At 37.4% G+C, this 18559-nt stretch overlaps 2 protein-coding genes across 6 annotated transcripts in view; both read right to left on the bottom strand.

The window, feature by feature from the left end:
- LOC141448062 (scoloptoxin SSD14-like) overlaps positions 1–18559 on the bottom strand; it is a 37630-nt gene that overhangs the window by 874 nt on the left and 18197 nt on the right. For all 5 annotated transcript variants that reach the window (XM_074116107.1, XM_074116108.1, XM_074116106.1 and 2 more), the window contains 8 exons: positions 11732–11872; positions 11303–11461; positions 8093–8313; positions 6773–6968; positions 5896–6093; positions 3755–4034; positions 2601–2788; positions 2256–2499 (listed from right to left, as the gene is read on the bottom strand). In XM_074116107.1, the coding sequence (XP_073972208.1) occupies positions 2256–2499; positions 2601–2788; positions 3755–4034; positions 5896–6093; positions 6773–6968; positions 8093–8313; positions 11303–11461; positions 11732–11739 (1494 nt within the window). In that variant the 5' untranslated portion in view covers positions 11740–11872. The remainder of the gene's footprint in view (positions 1–2255; positions 2500–2600; positions 2789–3754; positions 4035–5895; positions 6094–6772; positions 6969–8092; positions 8314–11302; positions 11462–11731; positions 11873–18559) is intronic.
- On the bottom strand, positions 11797–18557 carry LOC141448061 (uncharacterized). The gene is made up of 2 exons (XM_074116105.1): positions 11981–18557; positions 11797–11894 (listed from the first exon to the last, which is right to left on the bottom strand). Exon 1 carries the CDS (start codon positions 16815–16817, stop codon positions 13602–13604), a length of 3216 nt encoding a protein of 1071 aa, XP_073972206.1. The 5' UTR covers positions 16818–18557; the 3' UTR covers positions 11797–11894; positions 11981–13601.

Raw genomic sequence — 18559 nt, 5'->3', positions numbered from 1 at the left:
AAACCTTTGCCCTAGTAAACGAGAGTGAAAAACAACTTCATGCCTTATTTGGAAAATTGATAATCTATAATAATTTAGTGCCTGATGAAATGAAATAAGAGAATTTGGTTAACCAAAGGTGGAAAATGCTGTGGAACACTGGTCCATGTAATTAGCGACATTATTGTCTTCCAAACTTTATATCACTAAACTTATGCCAAGACTGATGTGAGATACCATATGATTACACAGGTCTACAGTGATTTTGCTGTTTTGAGTTTTTGAGTCATTTTGAAGTAATATGCATGTCCTGATACCAAGTATGATACCCGTTTACTTGTATCACATACCATTTTTTTTTTAGTCATAGTAGCGTTATTGTATACTTCACACTATCTTTTATTTTTAATATTGTAACGAAGTTGACCTGGCAAGCCTTTATAGATGTAACCAAGAAGTTTTTAGGAAACACCAAAGATCCTTACTACGCAAAATTAGTAGCCACAATGCTTGAGAAATTCAGAATTCTCGGATGCAACATGAGTCTTAAGGTGCACTTTCTATTTTCGCATTTGGATGTATTTCCTGAGAATCTGGGGGCGGTGAGCGAGGAACAAGGCGAACGCTTCCATCAGGACATCCGGGAGATGGAACGACGGTACCAAGGACGATGCAGTATATCAATGATAGCGGATTACTGCTGGACGCTTCAAAGAGAAGACTCTGCAGCAGGTCATAAGAGAATTTCCAAGAAAAGATCACTGGAAGGCAAACGAAAACGTTATTATTGATTAAATAACATTCTAGTGAATCAACATTGCGCATTTCCAAGTAATACAACCAGCATTTTAATCAAAACTGTATCAACATTTGAAAAGAAATGTGTATTTTTTGCAATTAACATTGAATTTTTCATTCTCGATTTGTAAAAAAACCTGATGTGATAGGAGAAAAGGGGGGTTATTTTTGAAAATGGTTGTACTCAATTGTATATAATCACTTTGCAGAAGTAAAACAGCTCTCAAAAAGTTTCATTTTGTAGACCGGTGATTCTAGCTGATAGCCTTCCACTCACCCGGTGTAATTTTAATGCCCGAATTTTAAAATATCTAGAAATACGTCAGTCTCATCTATTACCTAATAGACGTGATCAATTACATGGCCAGTCTGACTAATTAGCCAGTCATTCCTTGGTTAGAATGTCACTTCGTTTAACTCTGTAAGGTGTTTTAAAGGACCACACTCAAAAATAAAATAAAGTTAAAAATAAATACATCAGTCAAGTAATACAGTAAGATAGGATATATTATATCATCTTCTGTCAAAGCTAAAGCATCTAATCAAACCTGCTTATAGCTATACAAACAATATTATATCGTCAGGAAATAGGTATGTATTACAATGTATTTTGGATGCAAGTATGAGTAAGTACATTACATATAAGGGTTTATAATATGTACGGATGTATCTTGTGTACGCGTATGCATAACTGAACTAAAAATAAACCATCCGTAAATAAAATTCCGTTAATTAATTCGTAAATAAAATAAAATTTAACCGTATTTATTTTATTTTATTGCTTGAAATTCCATTTTATTAAGAATATTTTTATAGTTACCTAGAGGTTTAAATAAAAACAGATAAGAAAAAGTTTAAATTGTTTATTTTATGTTTCCTTAAGGTAAATGAATCTTTTATAGAGATCATAAACAGAATAATGAGGTTTTAACACAACACTAATTTTTCATATGATTTCCGATAAGATAAATAAATCCCTCATTACATATGTATATTTTAGAGGCAATAAAATCTAAATATATAAAAAGGAGGAAGCCTAAATAAATACGGATTATATAAACAAAATGGTATGAAAGTGTTACACAATCTTTTATTACAGTCATTACGATTTTAGTGTGGGGAAAATTTTGACTAATATTATTAATAATAAAGTGAAAATAAATAATTCTATTGGTTGTAACTTAATTAAGTAGCTCTTTTAAACTTAGCAGATTAAAAAAATTATGGAGAAAGAGAGAAAGTGATCAGCGTCTTTTTAGTACCTATCACTTACACAAAATTTAAAAGAAAATTTTGATAAATCTTTCAAAATCTGACGAAATACAAAATTGGTTGAAATTATTTTTTTTGAGACCCACTCTCGAAGCTTGTATTTAAAATGAATAAACTTCACTTTGCCTTTGAAACTGGAATCAAGCACAATCTCAGCTTAAGAATAATTAAAATTACCCACAAAAAAAAAGAAGAAATTCACTAACCAAAGCCGTGGATGTTGTGATCCTGGTACCGCCGGCGGCGCCGACCGCAAGTTTCACTTCTCCACTACTAGAGTTGACGAAAATCGACGGACACATGGACGATTGGGGTCTGGAACCTGGATAGATGAAATTTGATGGAGACGGTGGTACCCCAAAATAGTTTATCTCACCGGGTGTTGAGAAATCATCCATCTGATCATTCAGTATGATGCCCGTTTTTTCCGAAACTAATCCACTACCAAATCTGTTTTACACAAAGAAAGAAAAAAAAAATCAAGAATTTTAAAGATGTTAAAAATAGCAATTAATTTCAAAAATGGCTGGTTAATATTTTAAATAACTTACATAAGATTGATGGTACTGGTGGCCACTACAGCATCACCATTGGGTGCTAAAACCGCGATATTTGCAGTACCATGATCTTCATCATAATAGTGTGCACCATAGAAGTTCGGATCGTTTGATGTTACGTTCACATTCAACTTAGATCGTACAAGTTTTTTTAATTCTGGATCATTGATTTTACTTTGAACCTTGAAAAGAGTTTCCCTTGTAGTGATATTTAAATAAACAACGCTAAAGAAGGATACTAGCGTAGGAGGTAGCATAGCTACATGGATCTTTTCAAAGGTCATTTGAAAAATGAGTTCAATAACTGATTTGTAGGAAAATTAAGTCCACAGACAAGTTCTAAGTAGAGCCTGGGTCAAGTATTTTGACCTTCATAAAATAATAAACTAATAGCTGCAACTTCTAAGGGTTATTGGGTTCCTAGACTTTTAGAATTAAAGGTAATGAAGATTCCGATAAGACGGCTTGAAGCACGACAGAAAACAATTGAATCCTCTCCAAATATGTTTTGGTACATGAAAAATCGATCAGGCGGTCATTGCATCCAACAACCAAATTAGTTATCGTAGACGGAGGCTACTAGCAAACATAATTAACTACAAATTTCTTTTTATACCTTTAAATAAAATCGAACGCCTAGACCGGGAATCAAACCCAGTAGCACAATTCTTCTAAGCTTTCCGGGGCTCGCTATTAACCGCCCGGCTAACAAGGCGTCTCATTAAATTCCACTTGCTGGAAAACGGGCATTTATGTGTAGGAGTCGCCAAATAAAGGCAACTTCCACTTCTTGTGTTTAAGAGCGAACAGTGTCTGGATCAGTTCCCGGAGTGTGTAGTTAAATAACAAGGATAGGAACAGGTAATGTGCTGTTCAGTAGGAACCTTAAAAGGTTTAAACTGCACTGTCAGAGTATTTTGATATAGGGTCATGGGCACCGAAAGACATAAAATAATTAGATGCTAAAATTACGTATAGTAGAGATAAAATTAACAATTATTACTAACTAATAACTACTTAAGTTTTGTAGAGGCGCCCTACAACAAGAACACTCGCGTTGCTTTCTCTTACAATAGAACTTATTCTGCATCATTCCCCTTACAATAATCGTAAACACAATAAAAATTTAATCTAAATTGTACACATACCTCAGAAATATTGTGAAAATGTGGATCTCCAAGAGATGAACGGAGAGCGTAGGCATATTTAAATGCTTCAGTGATGACAAAAGTATCATTCAAATCAGGTACAGGTTGAGCGGAATAGTTACTTGTTTGTCTGCCAGATTTTGGCAGTTTCACTGGCAAGAATCCATCCAAAAGAGATAATAAATATCCAAGAATCGTTCCAGAAGATGGCTCAGGCACTGAATACATTATCAGCGATCCATTCATGATGGGAACAGTCACTGGTTCTTCCCATCTGACGCTAAAAATGCAGCAATTTTTATTTCTTGATTAATATTACTAAGCTTAACCTAAGGTATCCTAGCTCATACAATCTCTGACTCCCGCTGATTCCAATCATATCCGCACAAAATATAATCAAAGCTTAATGCTCGTTATAATTATTATTAAAAAAAATCAATTATTACGAGCCGTTTGAAATAAAATACGTATTCTTCAGTTAAATTATTGCTCTTACAGGCTGGCTAAACGTTATTTACAAATTAAAGAAGTCAGCAGGCCAGTTTCAACTGTTTAGAAACTCTTGTTACTCAAAGAAATGAAATATTAGAAGAGAAAAAAACCAAGAGTTGTTGGATGTAGTTCAGAGCTTTGACTATCAGTGTTAAGGTCCATTTATGTATGTATATGGATATGAGCACTTACAATAAAAACCAAAGGAGTCTCACTATTTGGGAGAGGAAAAGGCCAAGAAATCACTACATCGGTCTGGAGAATTCGTTCTCCGAACAAAAAATGAGGTACAACAGCGAATTTGTCAAGAAGCAGATCTGCTATCTTTACGGTGACCATTCGTACTGTTTTTGGCAGGACAGTACTGTTTTTTAAGACGCTGTCCTTCTTTTTTTTTTTAAGCATAAATGTCCTGTTTTTATTCATTAGTACTGTTTTGTACTGTTTTTCAATGAAATTTTAATTATACTCAATGAAATTAATGAAAATATGAATATTTTTTCGAAGATTTAAAATTTGTCGTAATTTTAAAAGACTGAATATTTTTTCTATTTACAAGAGTTACTATTTACATTTTGTTACTAATTAATAAGTGTATTAATAAGTATGATTTTGTTAAGATCTGATCTTCATATTGTGAAAATTAGATATATTTGTATTTTACTTGTCGTTAGTATAGTTTTAAAGAATGTGACATTAAAACAAAATTTGTCGTAATTTTAAAAGACTGAATATTTTTTCTATTTACAAGAGTTACTATTTACATTTTGTTACTAATTAATAAGTGTATTAATAAGTATAAGTGTAATTAGTAAGTAGTCGCTCAGTTTCGGTTGAACATGGGCCATATTATATGGCCATTGTTTTGTAATAACCGATCTCGAGTTAATAAACGTATTAATATTTTTTATAGGTTTTTTTCCCTCCTTGTCCTGTTTTTTGATACAAAAATAATGGTCACCGTAGCTTCCATATTGAAGTACCGGATGAGGTGGGTGGACTATGTACAGCGGATGACTGTGGGTAGAAAAACAAAATTACCCTCTTCAATGACTTCCATCGCCTCCTCTCAAGGCACTTTATGCTACCCCTATCACTCCCTAAAACCTCCTCTAATAATAGCACTTAATTTATTTAGAAAACTTTTTGGGGATTCTAGCTAGAGTATATTTACATCTATCACTTAGTACAGGAAATCGGCAGTTGGGACAACCACTCTAGTACAACTCACGCCACCTTTAAAGAGCGGATTATTTAAAGTAATCAAATAAATAGGATGAAAAAATAAATGCCAGTTTTCAGTCGCGATACATTTATTCTGCCGAGCTTTCGACTTAGGGACTAGGTCCATCTTCAGGGCTACTTTACAAAGTAATATTTTTACATTACAGAGTTGGTACGTCTTGTCTGTTCATGGACTGCCAAGACAGAAGACACACCAACCCTTTAATGATGTAAAGCAGTACACTGTAAACTAGCCCTGAAGATGACCTAGTCCCTAGGTCGAAAGCTCCGCAGAATAAATGTATCTCGACTGAAAACAGGCAATTATTTTTTCATCCTATTGAAACTACGAATCAGTCTCCAAAAATACGAGTGAACAGCTAATTACTAAATAAAATTAAAGTGATCATTTTTTTTTTACTAACTTATAATTGGCCAAATCTTCTGAAGTTATAATCCCTCCATAAGTTTTGATATCTTCAACCAATAATTCTGAAAGATCGCCGTTATATAAAGCATCCGGTCCAGATTCGGCAATTTCAGACAATGTTTCGGCCAATTTAGGCATTTTTACTAGATCGCCTTCTGTCGGTAAAGAACCATCTGGCTGTTTTAAAAGAAAGCTGTGAATAATTTAAATAATTAGAATTATTTACTAAGTAGTATTTCCAAGTTTCTCTTAAACTTACTAAGGTGTAAAACTTCAGTGTAATTTTCATCTTACAAAGTAAAAGTAATTGGAATTCATGTCACTCCTCAATCCATTTTAAGTTACGGATTTGCAATGGTTTTTCTGATATTAAGCTAATCACCTTGTAATGTAGGCATTATTTTCTATAATATAAAGCCACCTTTAATGTCCTTTCAAGTGTTATAACTAAACTGGAGACAAAGAGTTCCATTTTTCATCTCATAAAATGTTTTACCATTTAAAAATTTGGCAAACGAGGGGAAAAAGCGAATGTAGATCAGAGGCTCAGCTTGAAAAACTTCAATTACTCAAGATGTTAGAAGAAACAAATACCGTCTTAAGGAGTAATTTTTGGATTAACCAAAGAGGGATAATTTTCAGCTAAAAAGGGTATGCAAGAAGAGCAGCATGTAGATGTAGTCGCATGATGTTCTTCTGTAATGACCTCAAAATGAATTATGGCAATGTTTAAGCGTTTTTTCTAGAACTGAAATCTCGAAGATACCCACCAATATACAAATTATCTTAAAGTTGGTTTTGTTATAATAAATAAAACTACAGCTACAGCAATAAGATAATAAATAGATAAATAAATACTAGTAAGAACTAACTATAATGTAGGACTCTGTTTAATTTTCTCGGCATAAGTTGCAATATTGGTAGCCACATGTTTATTGATTGGGACACCAGTTTTACACAGCTCAATGGTTGGTTGAAACAATTCTGACCATGGTGCTTTACCACCAAATCTATCATACATCTCTCCATATCCTTTAAGTTCACCAGGGATAGCAACTGAAAGACCTCCTAAAAAAAAAAAGCAATAACATTTACTTAATAAAATTCCTCCTTAACCAGGTAACGTACCCGGATTTTCGACCCCGGGTATTCAATTTTTAATATGTAGTGTATACTTTAAAGACTTTGGTTTAGAAGTTTGAACTCTTTTACAGTTTTAATAAAACACCTCAAAAGATATAACTAATTATTGCTTTAGTATAATAATAAGAATCAATAGTTTGTTTTTACGTCGACCTCCAGCAGACGGGCTAGTTCCATGCTGTACATTACTTGCTTGATTTTGTTCATGAATATAGTTTTGTTCTGTATTTTTTAATAAAGTAATATTATTATTATTATTAAAGATATAACTTATTAGATTTAATGCTTTGACAAGTGACACTTTCTGTACATGTCCTACAAAAATGACGTCTATCGCTACCAAAGAAAAGTTCAGAAGGAAGACTTCAGAGGCGCTCATCTAGGAGGCTAGGCTAGAAACAGTGGAGCGGCGAGCAAAGTGGCGAGAACAAACACAAGTTAACATATGGGACCGCGCTTAGTGGGGAGCAAAGCGAAGATATCTATAGAGAGTGTTTGTTTTCGCTGCTTTGCTCTTCGCTATCATCGCCGCTTTGCTCGCCGCTCCACTCTGTTTCGAGCCTTAGGGTTGAATCGCAGCCTAAAAATATTTTCTAAGTATGTGCTATTAAAATGTAACTATTTACATCATTTAGGGGATTTCAGCTCCTACATTTTTATAGCAAAATGATCCACTGTTTTCTGCATTCTAAACATAATTGTTTATTATATAAAAATTGAAATAAGTTTAGAATAAATTCCGGGGTGGCCAGCCCAGCGCGACCCAGAAAGATGCTCTTCTTTCTAAGATGTCCAGTTTTAAGGCGGACATTTTTAATTCTTCTGAATACATATATATTCTTCAAGGGGTAATACTTTAGTAACACTCAACGACCTTCGCTTAGTACTTTTAAACTAAAAGAGCAGGACTTACTACTAAGTTATCGAATAAAAACTCCTCTATGAACAAAACTCTGGGTATGTTCATAAACTAAAAACGTTCACCATTTTTTATTTACATAACAATTACCTCACGCTAATAGCAAAATGGATCTATTTTTATTACTTACCAGTACGTGATAATGATTGATTATAACGATACATATCAATTTCAGAGGCCGCCGGTGCCGTTTCTCTGGCATTCAATGAATATGCTTTCCTCTCGGACTTAATATATATAGTTGCAACGAATCCACCACCGATTCCCATATTATTCATGGTGGTCACACCATCGCACAGCATGGTGGCAATTATACTATCTACGGCATTACCATACTTTCTTAAAATTTTGCTGCAAAAACAAAAAAAAAAAAAAAAAAGAATATCAAGAAAAATTGATAATAAAAAGGATATATCTATTTGTAAATATATCTTTAATAATATTTTGTATTGTTTTAATATATTTTATTTATAATTTTTGTAGAACTTTAGGAGCTACGTCGCTTTTCTTTTTTTTTCTAAAAAAGCTAAAAGGAAAGCAAAAAGATGAACGAAATAAATAAGAGCAACAAACAGAAAAATGTAATAAATCTCATTCTATTTACAAACTCAGTAATAATATATGTTAATAATAAATTTGCATAACTAATTACTGGAAATAGTAACTAATATAATTTAGTTTTCATCTTTTATCTTGTTTAAAATCTTTTAAATGACAAACTAATATTATTTTTTTAAATGTGACCTATATTATTATTAGTTTGTTTAGTTGGAACAAACAAATTTCTGTAAAGATAGCTTTTTTTAAAAGGATAATTTGTTTAATATTTACTATTATTTTATAATTAGGTCTGCAGGCTTAAGTTTGTTGAGTAATAAGCCTTCTTTATTAAGTTAAACGAAGTTATATTTTGTAATAATTAATTAGAAAAATCGAAGAGAATTGTAAAAAAGGAAAATCAGGTTTAGAGAGGGTTGAGAAGGAGGAAATAGGTGTTTATGGAAAATGCCGATACATAATTTCTTCAAATTTGAAGCATCTGCTCCGAAACAACCTCATGAATGTAATACTTTTTTTGTCTACAAGAAGAAGATGAAGTAATGCAATAAATATCTAGTAACTATGGAAACAGTCAACTTAAAAAAGTAATATTTATTGTTTCTATAATAAAGTGCTGTGAACATTGCAAGTCTTAATGGTAGTAATTGTATGGTACATTAATTGAGAAATAACTGCGGGTAATATTCTAGTAACTATTCCTTGATTCTTCACTTGATTTAGGTACAAGGAAAAGGGGGTGTAATGGAGTCTAATCAACTATTTGGAATTTATTTTTTTTACCGGAAGTAAACGATTTGAGGTTCCGTTAGTCTAGAAAAAAAAATGGTTTTCTACAAAAAAGAGCATACGAAAAGGAATTTTATTTATACATTATACAGGGTGAACCAGTAACTAATAGGCCTACTGTGTGTAGTACATTTGAAGTGGACTTCAAAAACGTATTGGCTAACTTCATATTTTCCACTGTTCTTGAGTGACGTCATTTTAAAAGAGTTTTCAATGAATTAAACAACTTGATAAACTACGTAACACTGTTCGAGTGCTCGTGAACACGTTTTCTTGCAAAAACAAACGTAATTTCTCATACGAAGATAAAAAGGAATCCTGGAAAATGATATACTGTTTGAAAGCCCATTAGACAAGGAAACTTTTTATAAAAAGTGCCAGCACCTAGGTCTGATCAATGATCACATAAGGGCCTAATGAGTTTTCTTCAAAAATTTTCGATTACTTTTATTTTCCCAGGGGGAAGATTGAGGCTGTTTGGAGAATAACTTATGCTTCGAAATGGTTTCAATTTTTAGAAAATCTGTCTTTCTAACCGTGTCATCCAGAATCCAATTCAGACTAAAACTTTCTGAGTAATAACATTTTTATTGCAAAAAAAAAGTAATGATTTTAGAAAAAAAAAAATTTGAAGTGACGTCACTCAAGAAGAGTGGAAAATATGAAGTTAGCCAATACGTCATTGAAGTCCACTTCAGATGTTCTACACACAGTAGGCTTATAGACATTAGTTACTGGTTCACCCTGTATAGTGATTTACTAATTCATAAATCTACATTATTTAGTTAAAATATTTTTCCCAAAAATTCCTTAAAAAGTTATTTCTGAGAGAGAGAGGGTCGGGTAGATTTTCTTCTGATTCGAATTTAAAACTATGTTCGAAGTTTACAGAAATTTTGGAGTTGTAACCTTGAGAATAGTAATAAAAAAAAAAGTCATATGAGTGATGATACTCAGTAGTAAATTCTAGTATTGATTTAATCCAAAAAAGTTGCTCCGAATGGGAGCACTGGTAGTTTTCCAAAACCCTTAATCATTACCTAGATACAAGATAAAGGTGAGATAAAAGGGAACAATAATGTCAGTAAGTGAAGTCGTACAGCTGGGAAGGTATGCAGGAGGAACCCATCTGATGCAGACTGTATCAATCTTGTGGGGGGAAAAAAAAAATAATTTCCCATCACCTTAGGGCGCCACTTTTTCAAATCAGTCTAAAACAGATCCTAAAATGTTTTCAGCGCTTGATCCATGCGATTCTTACATATTATTATTAGTATTTTCCCGCTAATTTCCACGAAAATTGGCATTTAGAGAGAATTTCCCAAAGAAATGCAACTTTCTAAAGCTTCTATCTAATACGCTTCAAAACCATTTTACACTTCCGCCACATTCAAACAAAGAAACATTAAAAGCCAAAGATGATATTCCAAGTTCGAAGAAATCGATTAAATGCAAATTTACTAGATTTTCTTTTTTAAATTCAATTTATTCGAAAAGAACTTTTCTTTTAGATTTGTGGTCTTGGCTACAAATGTATTCAACACGACTTTTATTATCTGGAAGGAACTATACGTGTATACTCGTATATGCATGCCTTCCACCTATCTTTATTTACTTGAAAGAGAATTAAAGATAGAATAAAACTTTCTCATATACGAGTATAATTGTAGTAAGAAAAGTCGAGAAAAAAAAACGTACACATATTTTAATATTAAGTATATATACATATTTTTTTTTTTTAGGCGCCACGGTAGCCGAACGGTTAGAGGTGAGACCTGTAAAGCTAAATATGTATTGCGGTACTGGGTTCGATTCCCGGTCTTAGGCCTTGGAATTTATTTAATGGTTAATAAAAGAAATTTATAGTAAAGTAAGTTTGCTAATCGCCTCCATCCACGATACCTAATTTGGTAGTTAGACGTAAAGCCCACCAGAAAAAATAGACAATTACTTTACTTAATTTTTTTTTTTTTTTTGTAAAAATTTGACTTACTTGCCAATGGCGGAACATGGTCCTCCGTTACTTACAACTGCCCCTCTGGGTACAACATTGACTGGTACAACTCCATTATTTTCCACTAATAACACCGCAATAATGGCAATTACAATCAAAACAATTGCCACACAAAGACCAGTTAATTTTAAACATGTTCTAAGAATAAACAAAACAAAAAATATAAATAAAAAGGATGTAAATAACAATTTGTAAATAAAAAATAATAAATAAAATAATTAATATTAGTTACAAACACAATTTTATAAAACACCCAAAAAATAACACAAAAATCGCAATCAATACTACTTCTTTGTAAAAGTTCTCCATTATTAACTAAATAATTTAAAATATAGTCAAAATAAATAGATGATAAGAGCGTAGAAGAAGAAGAAGAAGAAGAATAAATAAAACCAAGAGTTTATTTACCTTGTCATAATATAATCCAAGGGGAGACAAAAAATGATAAAATTTTAACACAATAAATTCAGATGTAAGCGCAGTTAACTGGAAATTCTTGATCTTTTTTCCCCCTTAAATAATTCCTTCTACTCAAGAGACAATTTTGTTCTGGAAAATGAAAACGAAAAAACTATTTTTCTTTTTAGTTTATGAAGTGCAACAAAAAAAAAAAAAAAAAAAAATTCACTAAATTAAGAACAGAAATGTCTTGCGTACAAAGGAGAGCTGTTAACAGACTCACTTCTACCACTACTACTGCGAATACTTCACACTTGTAACACAGTGTTCTGTAAACGACCTTCCATTTGTCAGTTAATAAAAGTAATGCACAAGACTATATGAGCAATAACCTGTAGTAAATTGTATTTTTTTGTATCCCCACCATCGATCACTCCCATATATATATATAATTTTTTGTTACTTTCTCTTGACCGTATTAGTGGAAATATTGCATTGTGTTAAATTTTAGAAAGGTAATATTTATATTACGGGATCACCTGAGTACCACAAAGTGGTTTATAAAGTGAAAATGCACCCTACATAACTCGCCAAACTAACCAAAAAAAACATTGAATATACAAATTCCATATTTGGTTTAGGTGACCACGAAGGAAAGTGATTATAATCACTGGGACAAAAAGGACCTCTTTATTAAATAGAAGGCGCCACGGTAGCCGAACGTTTAGAGGAAAGACCTGTAAAGCTAACATTTATTGTGGTACTCGGTTCGATTCCCCTGTCTAGAGGCCTTGGATTTTATTTAATGGTTAATATGAGAAATTTACAGTAAAGTATGTTTGCTAGTCGCCTCCGTCCACCGACACCTAATTTGGTAGTTGGACGTAAAGCCCCGCCTGAATTAAATATTAATTTCGGCTTTGGGAAGGTTTAAACATTTTTTTTTTTTTTTACACATAGTATACCGTTGCAATCATGGACAACCCTTCTTTATTGGAACATTTTCTCCAGAGGAATTCATTGAAGTTTGCAGATTAAAGGAAGAGAATAGATTTCCTTTTAAAGTACCAGTCCAGCAGAATAATAGCTTTACATCTCCCAGTCTCACCAACAGGAATTAAATATTTAATTATAATTCAAAATTAGGAGCATATCTGTAGGCGCGCGTGGCCGCCTACACCCAAATGCTAAGGTGCCCAAGTGGGCGCTGTACGAAATAATAGTAGACAAAGAAGAATAGAAAAAATAAAGAGAAATAAAAGAAAAAGGGGAAGGTACTTACCCTTTGCAAGGAGCGATGTGCGTGAGGTATGTTGATAAGCTGCCTGAAAAGCGATGAGAGGAAAGGAAGCTGTGGAGCGGAAGCGTGTATATATGTTTATGTAAATGTGTGTGTGTGTGTGTTGAGCTTTGAGAAAGGGAGGCAATATTTGGGCTCAGGCTCAGAGAAGCGTAGCGGAAGTGGAAATGAGGTAAGCGGAAGAGTAAAGGGGGAATAGTGCAATAAGTGCACTATAAGCGGTGGAATATGCGTGAAGCGATATTCTGGAGAGGCGTCCAGATGCGGATGATGCGTACTGTTAGGTGTCAGCGGAAGTGAAGCGGGCTGAGATGCGTTAAGAGTTGCTAAAGCGTGAGCGGAGAAGCGTCTTAAACAAGGACTAGCGGGGAACTGCCCAGACTCGAAAGGTGACCACATGGTTCAAAGGAAGTAGTGGGGCAAAGGGTTTAGAATATAGAAAAACAAATAAAGGAAATAGAAGCGGAAACAACAAGTTAATATAGAAAGTTTGAGAGGATAAAAAAGGTGTAAAATAATAACATAATAATGAGCGATAAGAAATATGTAGAAAGAAGGAAATTAAGGCGGATGTGTACATTAGTACGCGCGCGGGCGCGAGGCTGACTCGCGAGAGACGGACGCTAGCCAAACTGGCCGAATGGTCTCGGTCACGACCGAACATCCCGCCCGCCCTGAAGGCTTGGCTTCAGTGAATTTGACATGAGCGAGGAGCGGAGTCTGGCCTAGATGCGGCGGGTGACCCCTGAAGCGGTTGGCGGTAGTACGTGGCTGTTTGAACCACTGCGGAAGCGGGGGAAGGTTCCCGAAGGCCTGCGGGATAAGGTTACGGAGATTCTCCTGGCGGATGCGATCGGGATGGACCGTAGAGGGGGCTCGTCCTTGAGATGCAGTTAGAGAAGGCAACCAGTGTGGTCCTGGAGTCTTGGGTTTAGAAGCGGCTCGATCCGAGGATGGAGCGCTTAGCGGTGGGGAGTTACGGATGGTCTCGGTTCTGAACACCATGTTTAACAATCTCTCACATGAGAAGCGGAGATCACTGATAGCGTGCGTGAGGTGTTGCTTCGTGGACTGAGATGGAGCCTCTTTCATGTCGCCCACACTGCAGACTTGCGAGGGATATACCCGCCCGCCATTCACTGTGGCAGGGGGAGTGTACCTCATGGTTAAAGTAAGTTGCGGATGATGGAGGTGATTTCCCAGCTCGCGCAGTGAGTTTTGTGCGTACACGAAATTAGTTTTGATATCGGAACACATCGTGAAGGGTAAGCTACGTGGGGCAACAAAGCGTTGAGAGGCAGTGGTGACAGGGGAGGTGAACAGCGCGGAGGCCTTCTTGCTCAGCGAACCTGCGAAGGTGGTGAAGCTGTGAAAAGATCCTGGATGCCCCTTGGGTAATGTGTCACTGCGCAATTGCGCGATAGACCTGGCGAAGGGGCCGGTGAGGTTGACACCGGCCACCCTGCAGGCCATAACAGCAAGGATGTGCTTAGGCGAGAGGGCACCCATAGGGGGAGTGATGGAGTGAAGCGTGGCGGGGCAGCACTGGCTGCAGTTGTTAAGACAGCGCCAGCTACCTCTGCGCCCATCCGGTATGGCGCAGTGGCAGTGGACGAAAGCATTGGGGGCTAAGGCACCAGTGGGAAGCAGACGGTGCAGCGTAGCATCAAGAATGAGCCGGGGGCGATACTGATTCCCGGGCATTCGCATAGAATAGAGAAACGCGCAGGGTAGTGGTGCATCAGTAAGAGGTCCACGTACGCGCAGCGGATCCTTGGAGTTCGAGGAGCGGTTTAATTGCAGATCTAAGCAAGGCGGAGAGAAAGGAGTATGAACCTCTAGTAATTTCTTAGCAGGATACTCTTCATGTATGACCCGGATGATATGACTTAAGGCGTTTTGTAGCTCCAAGAATGATAGCTCACCATGGCGAGGCGTGGTGGGGTTCCTGCAGTTGAACCCGAAGCGTAAACAATACGCAGTAATGCGTTGGCGGTGGAGCAATGAAGAGAACTGGGAAATAATATTGTCCTCAGGAGCAGTGGTCACTAGAGCCACCTTGACTGGTGGTTTAGCTTCCTGATAAATACATATTGCGGTTGAATCAGGTGATGCGGGGCGTCTAGGCCCATTGTCTAGAGGCTCAGAAAGCCTAGCAGGTCCGCTCGACCCCTGGGTGCATTCCTGAAGATGAGGCGGGGTAAGACTGTGCAAGGCGCTATCAATTGGATCATCTGCGGTGGATGTACACACGGAACCTGAGACAGGTTCTGCGTTTACCGTGCAGCATGGCGGAGGGCATTCTGCCCGGATGACATGGAGTGGAGGAGGTGGGCGCACAGCCTCACTGTGTGGAGAGGCACACTCAGCTCCGCTAATGCGAGATGGAGGAGGTGCGGGGCGTGACTCCTTAGAGGCAGTGAGTAAAGTTGATTGCGGAGGAAAGGCGTCCTCTGCCTGAGCGGTAAGAGGCGCAAGAGATGCAGGAGACGTAATAGGCGGCTCCTCCGAAGTGGGAAATAAAGGTGATTGCGGGGGAGAAGCGCCCTCAGCCTCAGTGTGATGAGGCGGAGGAGATAAGCATTCAACTTCACTGTTGTACAGTGAAGGAGAAGTGCACTCAACTCCGCTACTATAAGACGGAGGAGATGCGGGGGGCAGCTCCTCAAATAAGGGGAGCGAAGGAGAGACATCCTCAGCCTCAGGAATATGAGGCATAGAAGAGCACTCAGCCCTACTGATAGGAGGCGAAGGAGAAGCGTTCTCAGTTCCAGTGATGTGAAGCGGAGGAGAAGCGCACTTTACTCTGGTAATATAAGGCGGAGGAGACGGGTTCTCAACGTCACTAATGTGAGGTGAAGGAGATGAGGAGTGTGACTTCTCGGCAGCGGGGCGAACAGGTGAGCGCGGAGAACCGGGGCTAGCAGCAGGGATGCCTACGGCCTCATCAGAGACCTTGAGAAGACCTGAAGGCTGCAGGTGCGCTGGAAGCGCAGGAGGGAGTGATGCAGCAAGGCGAGGCGTGGGAGAGGCTGTTGAAGCAGGGGTTGCCGACGGTGGAGAGCTGGCAGGCGTGGATGGCCGCGTAGTGACCAAGGAAGCAGAATTAGCCTTCGCAAAGATATCGATAATTTCGAGGTGTAAATTTTGCACCTGCTGGAACCCGTCTATCAAATGCCATTCCGAGAGGCCCTCAGGAGGCCGGTTCGCATCCAGATACGGCTCAACTCGCTCTCGGAAGGTTGCGAAGTCGGTCTCGACAAGTTCGGTAAGCGTTGCAATGGAAGGAACGCCCTTTCTTCGTCCAAGAAAGAGTTCAAAATGGTAATTTAACGCATTCTTTGCGTTAATGAGCATGGTGATAAATGCGAAAGAGGATAAGGAACTTGCTGTGCCCTTTCCCCCTTTTGGCAGCAGAATCTGAGGAGCGCGATCGTCCGGGAAATGTGAAATGGGGGAAGAGAAGGCGAGGCAGGCTGCCTGTAGTTTTTCAGCAAGATGGTGGTACAGCTCTCGCACCCGCTGAACCTCGCTCAACAACACATCGTCCGTAAGACCATCAGGGAGTGAGTCGGCATTGAGATATTCTCCAGCCCGCCTCAGGAAGGTAGCGATGTCAGCATCAATAAGAACGCGCCGTAACGCGATGAAGCATGAGGTTAGCTCAGAGTCCTTCCTTCGCTGGAGGAAGGCCTCAAGATGGCGATTGAAAGCCAAATTTGTGTCGCTGATTAAACGAGTGAAGGCAACAAGCGATAATGCACCTGCAGTGCCTTTCCCGTTTTTTGGCGCCATAGTGGGTTTTATTAAGCGATGCGGAAGAAGTGGACTGTATAACTGTATATGTGCGTATATCCGGCCCGGAGGACCAAAATGTAGGCGCGCGTGGCCGCCTACACCCAAATGCTAAGGTGCCCAAGTGGGCGCTGTACGAAATAATAGTAGACAAAGAAGAATAGAAAAAATAAAGAGAAATAAAAGAAAAAGGGGAAGGTACTTACCCTTTGCAAGGAGCGATGTGCGTGAGGTATGTTGATAAGCTGCCTGAAAAGCGATGAGAGGAAAGGAAGCTGTGGAGCGGAAGCGTGTATATATGTTTATGTAAATGTGTGTGTGTGTGTGTTGAGCTTTGAGAAAGGGAGGCAATATTTGGGCTCAGGCTCAGAGAAGCGTAGCGGAAGTGGAAATGAGGTAAGCGGAAGAGTAAAGGGGGAATAGTGCAATAAGTGCACTATAAGCGGTGGAATATGCGTGAAGCGATATTCTGGAGAGGCGTCCAGATGCGGATGATGCGTACTGTTAGGTGTCAGCGGAAGTGAAGCGGGCTGAGATGCGTTAAGAGTTGCTAAAGCGTGAGCGGAGAAGCGTCTTAAACAAGGACTAGCGGGGAACTGCCCAGACTCGAAAGGTGACCACATGGTTCAAAGGAAGTAGTGGGGCAAAGGGTTTAGAATATAGAAAAACAAATAAAGGAAATAGAAGCGGAAACAACAAGTTAATATAGAAAGTTTGAGAGGATAAAAAAGGTGTAAAATAATAACATAATAATGAGCGATAAGAAATATGTAGAAAGAAGGAAATTAAGGCGGATGTGTACATTAGTACGCGCGCGGGCGCGAGGCTGACTCGCGAGAGACGGACGCTAGCCAAACTGGCCGAATGGTCTCGGTCACGACCGAACAATATCGATTAAATATGTAAATATACTTCAAATTTTGAAGGAAATCGATTGAGTGGGCGGGCCACTTTACTCCGTAGGTAATTAAGGTTTTTTTGCAATTTGTTTCTGTATATCAATTACGTCAAATTGAAACTTTTTCCAGGAAAATTCATTTCAGCGGAGTTCTTAGGATGTGATCAAGTTTTAGGCTTAAAAAGAATTTTAATGTATCGTAAAGATTAGAAAAAGTACGACTCTGTATAAGGCGATATTACTCCCAATTCCATAGGCTTTGACAAGCAGGAAATAAGTGAAAAATCTAGGTCATTGAGTTGAGGAAGTTAAGAAAATTGGAGTGATAGGATCTGAAAAAAAAACTATCTGGTCGGCCAATACATAATGTTGGAATTTTGGCGTCCACATAATGAAGTGAAAACAAAATATCACAACTCCTCTAAGACAGAGCGAATTTAAGGGTGGTAAAAAAAAATATTTTAAAGAAAATTCAGTTGCCATAACGTCTTGACGATCAATTAGGCTGCACTCCTGGGACTTCTTGGCTTAATTGATACTTCACTAAGAACAACCAGCAAACTGTTCTCTTTATAAAAATCTTAAAACAAGTTGAGGTACGTGAACTTCAAAGAGGTTTCCTAAAGGATTCCAAGAAGAATTGTCAGCCATTCGCTTAAAGTAGAGAAATATCCTTTGCATGTATTATAAATACCATTATTTTAAACATAATCTAAAAAAAATCTTTGCCTATATTTTATAAGAAATGCACTTCAAAAGATATCTTACAAACCACTTATGCAGATAGAAAACAATTTGAAAAATAAGGTAAAAAAAAAAGTGTTCTTTTCAGTAATACTCATGT

The sequence above is a fragment of the Rhodnius prolixus genome, unplaced genomic scaffold, assembly GCF_049639745.1.
Source record: "Rhodnius prolixus isolate KJV_2025 unplaced genomic scaffold, Rpr scaffold_13, whole genome shotgun sequence".
Lineage (NCBI taxonomy): Eukaryota > Metazoa > Arthropoda > Insecta > Hemiptera > Reduviidae > Rhodnius > Rhodnius prolixus.
The sequence above is the reverse complement of the archived record's forward strand: the minus strand, read 5'-3'. Positions and strand labels throughout refer to the sequence as shown.

Excerpts from the sequence above, each read along its gene's own strand:
- LOC141448061 (XM_074116105.1), bottom strand. The coding sequence starts at position 16,817 with ATGGCGCCAAAAAACGGGAAAGGCACTGCAGGTGCATTATCGCTTGTT.